The sequence below is a fragment of the Cygnus atratus genome, chromosome 3, assembly GCF_013377495.2.
Source record: "Cygnus atratus isolate AKBS03 ecotype Queensland, Australia chromosome 3, CAtr_DNAZoo_HiC_assembly, whole genome shotgun sequence".
In the NCBI taxonomy this organism is placed as follows: domain Eukaryota; kingdom Metazoa; phylum Chordata; class Aves; order Anseriformes; family Anatidae; genus Cygnus; species Cygnus atratus.
The window spans coordinates 69,005,346-69,018,275 of record NC_066364.1 but is presented as its reverse complement, the minus strand read 5'-3'; the positions used below and the strand labels follow the sequence as shown (position 1 = coordinate 69,018,275).

The 12,930-nt window shown below is 41.2% G+C and overlaps 1 protein-coding gene across 8 annotated transcripts in view; it reads left to right on the top strand.

The window, feature by feature from the left end:
• Nucleotides 1-9,801, top strand: part of TAB2 (TGF-beta activated kinase 1 (MAP3K7) binding protein 2) — a 68,349-nt gene extending 58,548 nt beyond the window's left edge. For all 8 annotated transcript variants that reach the window (XM_035538762.2, XM_035538766.2, XM_035538763.2 and 5 more), the window contains 2 exons: nucleotides 865-945; nucleotides 2,205-9,801. In XM_035538762.2, the coding sequence (XP_035394655.1) occupies nucleotides 865-945; nucleotides 2,205-2,350 (227 nt within the window). In that variant the 3' untranslated portion in view covers nucleotides 2,351-9,801. The remainder of the gene's footprint in view (nucleotides 1-864; nucleotides 946-2,204) is intronic.
• Nucleotides 9,802-12,930: the final 3,129 nt, after the last annotated feature.

The window sequence follows — 12,930 nt, the reverse complement described above, 5'->3', positions numbered from 1 at the left end:
AACTGTAAATGTTGATTTTATGTTCTCCTTTCACTGTCTGCATGTATCAAAAGTGGGTGTTAAATTATGGGTGTACATACTGTTTGCAAAATCATCACATTAGTTTGAGTGGAACCATGAAAGTAACTGTTTTAAGCCTTTTGTTTTTGTTGGCTTTATGATTCTTCTTAATCCCGTGGTCATTCCTATCTCATACTTGGCTCAGAAGGGAGACTTGCAATACCGTTTATATAATAAATGCTGGAAAAAAATCTCTTTGGTCACTTGAATATCAGTGAAGAGGGGGAAGAAGTTTTTCTAAATAATATACCCATACGTACATGTCCTTCTTTCCCATCTTCTGTTTCTGTCTTGTATTCAGCATCTCTAGTTAGCAACCAAAGTGCTGTTGTAACTCTATGTGCTCTCCTCTTTCAAATTTCAGATTCTATATCTGTGTTACAGCAAATTGGAGTTAGGAGTTCCTCTAAGTATCGAATCCAAACCTGTATTATATACTACATAGCAGATCATACAGTTACAATTAAAGTCTCAGCCGAACTAATAAAATGTTCGTAAATATTTAAGAGTGGGGAAGAAAGTCATATTTAAAGAGCTTGGTCAGTCAGCTAAGAAGAGCTGGGCAGTAGAAGTCAGGACTCCTGGATTTTGTTTCTGACTTCATTTTATATTGTGTATTTTAGGCAGTAAGTTTCTCTGTGTATTCTTGACACCACTAATATCTCATTCTGGTTTGCACTGACACCTTTATATAAAAGATAAGTGAATCATAGTACTGTCTCTTGGAATTACTGAAACAAATTGATATGCTTTCCTATCCAATTTTATTTTAAAAACTATTGCACATTCTTTTTTCATTTTTAGGACCACATTTTAATCCCAGTGCTATTCATAATTTTTATGATAATATTGGATTTCTTGGTCCGGTGCCACCAAAACCCAAAGGTACTGTATTGGTAAAATTTGGATTTAATGCTAAATATCTGAAATATCTGGTTTCCATCTAATGCGAAGTTCTTTCTTGTGATTCTAACTTAAATGTTGATTGTGAAATAGATTACTTGTACAAGAGCATACAAATCTGCCAGCCTATCATAGAAGGAAATTAACTTTCATTTCCTTTTACTAGTTGTTAGCGTTTGCATTGACTCACAAATTTAAATGTCTAATAACTTGGTACTAGCCCTCTTGAAAACACAAAGCTAACTCTAACTGGTTTATAAGCCTCTAAAGTCCCTTCTGTCCTTCCCTTCTTTTCTTAATAAAATCCTAATAAAATTTGTAATAAATTCATCAGTACTGCATCTTCATCCTTCATAAAATTTAATTTTCATTTTATCTTAAGTTTCACTAAGTGTGATGCAGACTGTAGACTTAGACCAGAGTTATCACTCTCCACAAAATGAAAAATAATTTTTTACCATTGTGATCTATATAGCATTGTACTTCCTCAGGGAGGCTCTCTGTCATCGTGCAGAAGTTGCAATTGGATGATTGCTAATGAGGGGTTCTCCAGTTGAAATAATTGGCTAAAAGACTTTGCTGCAGTTGTATAAACAAGGAACCCTTAACTTCAGGAATCACTCCTCTCTTTTCATCTTTTTCATCTCTTCACTTTTAATCTTTTCTCTTCTAAAATAGCTTAAGGTTGTTGTCTAACATGCCATGGAAAAAGATGCACTCTTATGCTTGGGAGGATTGCTGTACAGCATGACAGAGCTGGGCTTTGATTTTTCTTTAGTGTATCTGGTTATCAGGTTTGGGGAAGAACTCTCAATATCCACTCTAGGGTTAAAATGTTAAATACATGAAAAGGTTGCAAAGCACTTATTTTCTATCATAAAAATAATTTGGACTTCTCCATAGACTTCATACTTAAAAATCTTTTGCATGTTTCCTATGCTGATGAACTTGTAAATTTCATCTCATTTTCCTGCAACAGCTCTGAGCTGAAACCAGAAGGGAAGAAAACAGAGTGAAGGGATGGGAAACTTGCTTTTTGTAGTTTCACGTTGTGCCATTTGGCTGACTTACAATCAAGCTGTAGTCAAGGGGGTGGTAAAAAGCTGCCTCTGTCGCTAGTAATAACTGTGCAGTTCTCAGAGGAACAAGATAGTTCTCAGTTACTGAGAAAAATCATCTCAAAATTCTTTCCATGCTGTTCTTGGTTAGTAACTGCTTATCTTATCTCTTTCATGTCACAGATCAGAGGTCCATTGTGAAAACACCAAAGACTGTTCCAGACACAGATGAAGATGAGGGAGCTCAGTGGAGTTGTACTGCCTGTACTTTTTTAAATCACCCGGCCTTAAATCGTTGTGAACAGTGTGAAATGCCCAGGCATTTCTGAGCCAACAGGCCCGTTATCTTTTGTAAAACCACAGCAAACGTACAAGGAACTATCCAGTCATTGGGGGGCATAAAAAGCATATATGTGTAGGATTTTGTAAAATTGAAGGTGTGACGAGATGGTGTTTTGCTAATGTTAAATGTCAGCCCACAGAGTTAGTAATACCTCAGTGTTGTGTCACAGGCAGTTGAAACTCATCGGCTGAAAGGTAATCTGCTGAAAGACTCGGTTGCCAGCTGCCTAAACCATGTGCAGTATTACCAGTATCCCGGTAACACGCCGTGTTCAGTGCTTGGGTGTTGCCCATCCTCTTCTCTGCCCCGATGTCACTACTGAATTTTGACAGGGGAAAGGAACAGAGTGCTAGCGTTTTTTGTTTTCGGAGCTTTCAGTGAAACACTACATGCACAGAGGAAATCTAAAAGGAACAAGGTTTAACTATTTAAACTGTTTGCTGCCACATAGTGCCTTTGATAAAGGGAGGAATTTCACAAAACAGTGGTACTCTTTGCCTTGTCTTCCCTGAAAACATCTCTGTGAAGCCAGAAATCAGTACAATCACATCTAAAGATGAAAAGGAAAAACTGCATGCGTTGTCTGTACAATACACAGTGAAATACCCCAAAGCTTTTCCTACTGTACATAGCTCTAGAGCCTGCTTTAAGTGATTTCTTTTCTTCACCTTTATTATTTTCTTGTACTTCTGTATGTATAGTGTAATAGTCTTTTTGTTAACTTTTTTTCCCTTTAAGTGATTAAGCACGATCATGTCCCTTTTTTTAAGCTTTTATCTGAGAGAAGCAATGCCTTAAAATAAGAGCATTAATAAGAAACTATGCACAAAATAGCTTTCCTCTGCTCATTCTGTACATTGCTCTTGTAAATGCTGATGATCTGTGAAGACCTGCAGATGCAGCGTGGTAAAAATGCAGGAAAAGTTGGAAGAGTTATGCATATAGTTCACTCTGTACACTGAGTTTTACGGTGGGTGACACAAGGTAGCATTTTGTCTGGCATGAGGAAACTTTTTAAACTAAAACTTTTCAACCCACCAACAGATCAGCATCCGAGTTAAGCTTGCTTCATCTGCTGGGTATCTTGCAGACTCCTGAGGAGAGATTCGTTGGGGAAGTACACACAGTGCCAAAATCAACAGCAGCAGCATCATACAGCTTTGTTCAAGAACTTTAAATGCTTTCCTGTTTTGGCAGCCAGTTTCTAAACCCGACTTTGTGGTGAAGTCTCATATTTATAGAAAACAAGGATAGCAATATTTAGGACAACTGAAATAAAGGCTGGAAAAGAGAAATCAAACAGACTTGAACACTGAAGCAACCTCAAGCATCTCTTTATGTTGATGATCTATTTTTTTAAGGAAAATACTCACGTGATCAGGAATGTATCTAACAGATCAAGGAAATGGAATTACAGTGCAGTGTGTATGAAAGACAGCACACATCATGTAGCAGCACTTAGAGTGAGGCTGGAGGGAGTGCTAACAATGTAGCAAGAGACAAAGTAGACTGTCACCCACTGTAAACATTTGCCAGTGGACATTGTCATTAGGAATTTTACAAGTGATCTATGTGAATGCACAAAGGCCTTTGTTTTGAAGGCTTTGCATTTTTTTTATGTGGGAAGAAAATGCCAATCCCAGGTAATTAGGCAGTAGACCCAAAGCACTTGCATTCAATGCATTTTGTTTATAAAATGAGGCCTTGTTTTTCAGCTTCATCTGCAGTTCTATGTGAAGATTGACAAATCAGTTTTTACCTGTTTATTAATAAAACCTAATTTGGATATCTTGAGTTGATGGTTTTGTGATTTAGCTGGGTAAACTGTCTTTGTAACAGATAAGTTATTTATAAAAATTAAAAAAAAAATTATATTCTAATGTTTGTTTTTGTGATTTGTTTACTTATTCCATGCTGTGGAGTAACAGAAAAGTCAACAGAGCAATAAGTATTAGCAGTATTAAAAACAGGCTGATTTCTTATGACCACAGGTTTTATGTAAGCCTTTGATTTGTTGAATCTTGTATCTTGACTCCCATGTATTGTCCATTTTAATGGGGGCAGGAGGGATAATCCGTACGCTTTAAGGGTATATGACTTTTAAAATATTTTTCTAATTCAGAATGAACAACCACTTTGTCCAAGGTAATATATGAAATACTTTGTGTATTAAGGATTGATATGCTTAAGCTGTATTTTGTTGCAATGTATATTATAACAGATGTGGATGTGGAGTGTTCCTGGACATGTCTTTCCCACTTGGACCCTGTCTAGACAAATACTTGGTATATGGTACGTGGGCTTTCCTGAGACACAGTGATGCTGTGCCAAAAACATTCATTAATATAAATCGATTAGCTGGATTGCCTCGATCCACCATGTGTAAAATAATGCTTGGAGCGAGGAGGGCAGTAATTTAAAAAAACAAACGAACAAAATTCAAAAGTCTAATCTCAGCTGTGAGTGGAAAAAGCATGTTGGGAAATAGGTGAAAAGGAATTCTGTTCATCCTACTAAATGCTTAACTGATTATTTCTCTGCACTTATCTTACTGCTTATTTTCTGGGAGGAAAATAAAAAGTCTGTTTACATTGGAACTCCAGCTAGCTCTGCTAGCCATCAGCACATTAGTATAAGAGTGTATCCAGCAGCATTTTCAGTACCTGATCCTGGGATAGAGGGACAAGAGAAATGACATCTCCAGTGTCTTCTATTCCACAGACTCTTACCTTCACCCTCAGGGGTTTGTGTGCTTTCTGTATTTCATGTTATGTATGCCATTAGCTCTTGCCTTAAACTGATAACACTATATAGACATATCAGTATTATATTTTTCAAGGGTAGGATTTTAAGGGTGTAAGCTTCGAAGGCTGAAGTAGAACCAGATTTCACTGCTGAATTTTCCCCTTTTCCTCCTAGAAGATAAATATGAAAGATTGGGTGCAGTGAGGTTAATCTTCATCTCACGAGCATCAGTAGTTCATCGTGGATACTGATTTAGGATTTTACATTTCTGTAATGTCTTTGGCAGGGATGTCTGTAATTGTGAAAACAAATAGATGAAATTCTTTAGCAGAAAGAAAGTAGACTTCTTGGCTTTTATAGATGCTCCTGTTTATTTTTCGTGACTGAAATATTCATCATTTGGTCAAACTTCAAAATGAAGGCAACAAAACTGAGACTAAGAATGGTAACTGGGGTGCTGGTGCATGTCAGTTCTGTGGAACTGGTTTCAGTTCATGTTGCTGGCTTTCTAGGCAAGTTAGAAACTGCATTTTTCTTCTGCAGTCTCCAGTCAATAGAGCTATGTTGCCCAGGAGTGTGGTGATATTTCAGATTAATTGTGAGATTGGGTATCATCTGTCTCACCTAATGATTTTAAAACTGCATGACCAATATTTGTGCCTGTCTGTTTGTATTTGTTTTATTTTTGTGAATTTAAGAATCTATTTTTAATCTTGAAATACATACCTTCAATGTATATTGTAGACGCCCAGGGAGAATACATTTTCCATTTTAAGGAAAGTATCGTTATTAGTGCTGCATTTCTTGAATCAAATTCCTCTACTTTGTATGTACATTGGAGCCCGGATACAAATTAAAGGAAGAGTTGATTAAAGATGTTGAACAAGCGTATTTAAAAAACAGGTGTGTTTATGTATATAAAAATCTATTATCTGCCCTTTTCAGTATATATTGATATTCTAAAATTGGAGTATTGCTAAAATCATGGCAGAAATTTTGCAGTACAGTTAATCAACAGGATCTTTAGTGACTCTTGTGAAGCCATGGTAACTCTTACTAATATTTAGTTCTAATTTCAGATAGCATGGTAATGCTTTGACTTACTTATCTTTTATTGATTGTTCAAAAAATACCTTTCCGTGTAATGTGAACAGAAAACACAATATTAGTTTTAAATTTCTGATTCATTCTAGAAAGTATAATGATTGCAGTGCATTCCTTTATCCAACCTTGACTATGCTTGAGTAGGTTTTTTGTTCCTAGTTTTTAGGGACAGTCTTTGATTTTACGTAGTCCAATGTGCCTCATGAGGTCTATATTTTGTGCAAACTACTTAAAAATTACTGGAGAATGAGAGAACAGGAGTTAGTATTAAATGTTTGAGGGCTTCAGGCTCCATGATGAACTTAAGTGCTGTAGAAACATTTGACAGTGGTGATGAGCATCAAGAACGATGTGATCTGACTAAATTTCAGCCTTTTTTTATTGTGATACAATTCTCAATACTTCTTGTTTTTCTGTGATCAAACAATTGTGCATCAGTGATGTGCTTGTTACCTAGAGTTTCTCAGGTGCTACCACCTTGAGGGGCAGCGCTGGTAGAACTCACAGAAACGTTTGTTCCAGCTGGACTTTAGACATCTTAATTGCCAGCAGTGCAAGTGGGTACACAAATGTGCAGTAATGAATCAAAATATGACAATCTCAGGCCAGTATAACAATGCTGCAGGCATAATCTTAGCTGAATATTCTTTCCAGAGTTCTGTTCTCTTCATTGATTTTGGAGAAGACTGAGAGGGGATCTTATCAATGTATACAAGTATCTGAAGGGAGGGTGTCGAGGATGGGGACGGATTCTTTTCAGTGGCGCCCAGCGACGGGACAAGAGTCAACAGGCACAAACTGAAACACAGGAGGCTCTGGCTGAATGTGAGGAGACATTTCTTTACTGTAGGGGCAACAGAGCACTGGAACAGGCTGCCCAGAGAGGTGACATCTCCCTCTTTGGAGATAGTTAAAACCCGCCTGGATGCCATCCTGTGTAATGTGCTCTAGGTGATCCTACTTGGCAGGGGGGTTGGACCAGATGGTCTCCAGAAGTCCCATCCAACCTCAACCATTCTGTGATCTTAAGTTGCAAGTGTCTGCCTGTAGTCACCTGGAACTTTAAGCCAAAATGTTTGATTTATATACATGGGTTTGAAATATGGGCATACTGGAAAGGGTCCAGCAAAGGGCCACAGGGATAATGAAGGGATTGGAGCACCTCTCCTGTGAGGCAGGCTGAGAGAGCTGGGACTGCTCAGCCTGGAGAAGAGAAGGCTCGGGGGGATCTCTTCAGTGTATGTAAACACCTGAAGGTGGCATGCAAAGAGGACAGAGTCAGGCTCTTTCTGTGGTGCCCAGACCCAAGACGGGGCAATGGGCACAAACTGGAGCACAAGAGGTTGGTTCCCTTTGAACATCAGGAAGCACTTCTTTACCATGTGGGTGATGGAGTGATGGAACAGGTTGTCCAGAGAGGTTGTGGAGTCTCTCCGCTTGGAGATCTTCAGAAGATGCCTGGACATGGTGCTGGACAGCCTGTTCTGGGTGTCCCTGCTTAAGCAGGGGTTTGGACCAGGTGGCCTCCAGAGGTTCCTGCCAACCTTAGCCGGTCTGCAGTTCTGTGTGATTCTGTTCAAACTGCATATTGTGTGCAAGTTCATTATAAATAATAATAAAACACTGCCATATTGCATGTGAGTGCACACTTTGTAGGAGAAAAGTAGCATATCAATTTGCATATGCTAACTGTACTACACAAATAAGCAATTTGAGATGCTTGTATAAACCTAGTCCTGTTTTTTTATGGATGTGTATTCTGTTAAAGGTTTTATATTCTGTGATTGTGTGCTGTTTTTCCACACTGTTTACAGGAGCGTAGTGGCAATACAATTCTGATGTAGTTGATTTGGTAACAAACGGAGGAAATGTATATTGAGCATTTTAATGTGTGTTTGTCTTAATATTGTCTTAATTGACACTCAGCAACCATACTCTGCTTGTGACTGATAAGATTTGCCTAAATTCAACTTTCTTTTACAATCGAGAGTCAGAGCTGAGAAAAGAGGTGATGGAGACGTGGAGGAAAAGAATAAGGAATCTTGTGTCCTTTGTTCTTCGTATGTGAAAATATGTGGTGTTTGCACCCTGCTGCAAAGCACAAACTCAGATGTGGAAAGCATAAGTCCAGAACCTCAGAGGTGAAAAGGCTGTAAATAATCAGGGAATATAGTGTACATAGCGTACATATGTATGTACATGTAACATAGACTGTGAAGTCATTTTGTGTGCTTGGTCTGAAGTGGCGATAATTCAAAAGTCTGTTGGTACCAGTAAGTGGATTTATCACATCATGGAGCCAGTCATTTAGGAGGATTCATTATTTTCAAGGTGGTTGATTGAGCTGATTGATGTGTTTAATGCTCCTGGGCAAAATGACCACATACGTTTTGGGTAGAGATGTACAATATTTCTATTTCTTAGCAGACTTCTACAATACAATGCTAAGTGAGGTCAGCAGAAGAGAGGATGGTAAAGTTAGGGAACAGCAACATCAGAATATTCTATTTCTATGTATTTTACAGGAAGGGATGGCCAGCTTGTCAGACCCACTTGCGAGACAGCATTGTGCCCTGTCCAGGTAGGAGGTACCCAAAACCAGTTTAACACAAAACTCCTTACTGTTACCAAACAGACGTGCAGGTGTCCCTGTTACATGTCTGCTATGACAGCAAAGTGTCCATCACCCACTGGGGTTTCAAGTTCCACATGTTTGGTGATGTGCCAAGGAAAGGTTCACAAGATCCTCCTAAAAATGGGTTAGTGGGCAGCAAGCCCCCAGAACGCCTCGTAGGGCTGGTAAGGAATAGTGGCCTGCAGGTGAAATGGGGTACTCTGATGGTACTCTGATCCTACAGGTTCAGAGGTTGGATGCTTCCTTAAAGTACACACTTTATGGTCACAAAAGGAAGGCTGATGCGTCATTAATCATGGATTAGCTTTTTATGATCCTCCCACAATAGCAAACTTACAAATGTGTTGGTTTCTCATTAAGGTAGTAAGCCTAGAAGTGAGCTCTAAATGGAGATTAGTGACTATTGATCCCTTTTCCTGATGTGACAGGAAACGTGTATCTTAAAGGATAAGAGGTTTAATGCTTGTTTGGAGTAAAAACTTGATCAGGAAAATTACCAGACTAAAAACTTCAAATAAGTAACTTAATAATGATTTTATGCTTATATTAATCTAAGATGATAAGAAAAGCTTGTGTGGACAGAACATCTCTAACCAGAAAGCAAAAGAGAAGAAAAAGATACTACTTCATTTACAAATGTTGCTTCACTCATGGTAGTAACTCTGCATTTCTGTAAGTCTCTGGCATTTGGGGTGGCACTTCTCTGGTTTTATTATTTTAATATTTGATTTATCTATCTGGGGTATAATGTAACTGGACAGATGTAAAAACAACAAAGAAACCCACGAACTCTTCTTAATTTATCATCTTCTCCAACATTCAATTTCTCATTTTTTCCTTCTGTTGTTTAGGGTTTGTGTGATTATTTTTGTGTTAGTTGCATTTCCAGGGTGATTTGCTTAGTCTTCTAGTATTGCAGCAGAGACTTACTGTCACCCAGTCTGGGAAGCTGCCGTTTGGAAAAAAAAAAAAAAAAAATGCAGAAGCAACTGGGCTGTGTTGTGCCCCTTCCCACCCTCTCAGCGCACTTTGGGGCTGGAGCTGACTGGGAGCCTGCGTGCCCTACTGGGTAGTCGAGAAAAAATGTGAAGTGCCCTGCGCAAGGCCTTTGGCCAAAACAGTTTGCTTAAAGGGACTTGTTCCTTGGAGAAGATGGGGGTAGCAAATTGAGAAACCTTTAGGGCGAAGAACCTTCTGCAGCAACTGAAGCAGCAACTGAAGCAGCAACATGCATCCAGAGCTTCGCGAGCTTTATTTTCACTGAAGATTTGACACCATTCTAGGATTTGCAGGGTTTGTGTGCTTTGTCTCATATATAACCATGGTGGTTTTACTGAGGTGAAAAAGCACCACCTCCTCAAAGGAAAAGGGGGGGGAGAAAATGCAATGAAAATTATCATGATGGGCAAGACATACTCAGAGCAGGGACACTCATAAAATTGATTGCCTATTACTAACGAGCTAGAGAAATGAGAAACAAAGGAAAGAAACCGAAAAAGCCTTCACCTCCTCCACCTCTTTTCACCTTCCCCAGCTGCTGGAAGGGAATGGGAGCTGTGGTCAGTCCCTGAGGCTTCGTCTCCCCTGCTCCCTCACGGTCACTCCCTGCCCCTGCTCCACGTGGGGTCCCTCCCACGGGATGCCGTCCTGCCCGAACTGAGCCTGCGGGGGCTGCCCACAGGCAGCAGCTCTTCAAGAACTGCTCCCACACGGCTCCGTACCACGGGGTCCATCCATCCCCCAGGAGCAAACTGCTCCAGCACGGGTCCCCCACGGGCAGCAGCTCCCCCCAGCCCCCCTGCTCCTGCGTGGGCTCCTCTCCACGGGCTGCAGCTCCGGCCCGGGGCCTGCTCCTGCGGGGGCTCTCCATGGGCCGCAGCCTCCTCCAGGCCACATCCACCTGCTCCACCGGGGGCTCCTCCACGGGCTGCAGCGTGGAGATCTGCTCCATGTGGGATCCATGGGCTGCAGGGGGACAGCCTGCTCCACCAGGGGCCTCTCTTCAGGCCGCAGGGGAACTGCTGCTGCCTGCCTGGAGCACCCCCTGCCCTCCTGCTGCACTGACCTTGGTGCCTGCGGGGCTGGTTTTCTCACATGTTCTCACTCCTCTCTCCCAGCTGCTGTTGTGCAGTTTATTTCCCTCTCTTAAATCTGCTCTCACAGAGGCACAAATAATATCATTTATTGGTTTGGCTCTGGGCTGCAGTGGATCCCTTTGGAGCTGGCTGGAGCTGGCCCTTATCTAACATGGGGCAGCTTCTGGATTCTTCTCACAGAGGCCACCCCTGCAGCCCCCCCCCCCCACCAAAGCCTTGCCCCATAAACCCACTACAATAACCTGCAAAGACATCCTAAAAACATTGTTTTCTCCTAGTCCTTATGTTGCAGGGGCTGTGTTTGCTGCTGGCTAAAGAAAGAGTCAAAACTTGGAGAAATAGTCAAAGGGTCACAGAAGATACAAAACAAAAATCGTAAAGATCCCTCAGGTGCCAGCACCACCACAGCAGCCTGAGGCCAAGCATTTATCTCAGCCGTATTATTGAGTCACAGGTCCCCTTTCTAGAAGATACCCCTCTGGTGACTTGATGGCTCTGCCCTGAGCAGCGTGCAAAATGTGAATCCAAGACTTTGCTGCCCCCTATGCCCTCATTCTTCACTGTCCCTATCTTTGCCTCTCATCTTTTCAGCTTGCCTTTCTCCCCATTTCAGTGAGAGACTTGAACAGCCCCACAAGACAAGTTCACTGTGTTTTGCTGCAGTTACCCAGTATCCACAGTGAAGACCAGGGCTAAAGTGACGCAGCATCTTGCCTTCTCTCGTGAGATTTTTCCTTCCCTCTCCTTTGGGATTAGAATTCAACTTTATATAAGACCCGAGTAAAGAAAATACTATCTTCTGACAGCCACCTAGCACAACTATGAAGCGATTGTCATGTGATACCTCTTCTGTCTGCAGGAGTCATTTGTTGGTAGCCCATTTCTACAAATTGCAATTCCTGTTGAAAGGCAGCTGTTGGGTGCCATCCTCAGGGAACGAGGCTAGAACCTGAAGGCTGGATGCAGGTCTGTGCTGTGCTGCAAACCTGCAGGGTGCTCTGGGGGAAGCTACCCAGGTTATCTGCCCTAGCTCCCCGTCTGACCGTTCTGCGGCTGCAGGATTCCCTTCCTCATTTTGCAGTCTTTCTGAAGCCATTCCCCTGCGACCAGGGAAGCACTTGGAGGCAGATACCTCTTCCAATGTCTTTTATGTTCATCAGATCTTTAAGGGGGTCATCCGTGTCCCTGAACGTTAAGGTTTTCAAGAAGTGGAGCTGTGCGTTCACTTGATTTCTAATTGCAGCCAAGATAGCTGCCAGGCATAGCTGTGCCGTGTGACGTGCTCGCAGGTGACGCAGTGCTGTTACCTCCTTCCCACCTGGAGATCCCAGCTTTGTTCAATGTGGATATAAGGTAAGTAACGTGCAAAAGTACGTCTTGCATCAATTTCAATGAAACGCATATTCACCTCCTGATTTATTACTTCATGTTGTTGTTCACTGTCTTTTATTTATTTGATAATCTCCTGTCTTTTCATCCTGTTCTCTTCCTGGACCAATACCTGCATCCTGCTATCAGGATTGAACCTGTTGATCACTAATTGCGTTCAGTGCTCTAGCTAAAACTTGAACCAGCATCCATTGCTCTTGAACATCTGTCTGTCATCCCAGGGAGACCATGCTTTTTTTGAAAACATTTTTGTTAGTTCTCAAACTGCCTCGGTAGGTGGTAGGCTGCTATGCGATGATTTCAACTTATTAAATATCTTTCAATTTCACATGTGAAACTCATAAGACTTTAAGACAAAATGCATTAGTAATGCTTTGGAGCAGGGATTGCATCACCCCAGCTGGAAGTGTCCTCATTACTAGCTTGCAGAGTTGTGCTTCGTGATACTTCTGTTCTCTGTGGAGCTATTAATCCTGTGTTTTGGCATCGGAATGGCACACCCTCTCTAGGGGTGACAGGCAATGCTGAGATTAGTGATTCTCTATAGTTTGGTCACAGCTGCTGCTTTCTAACTAGTGCAGAAGGGCTTTTAATTCT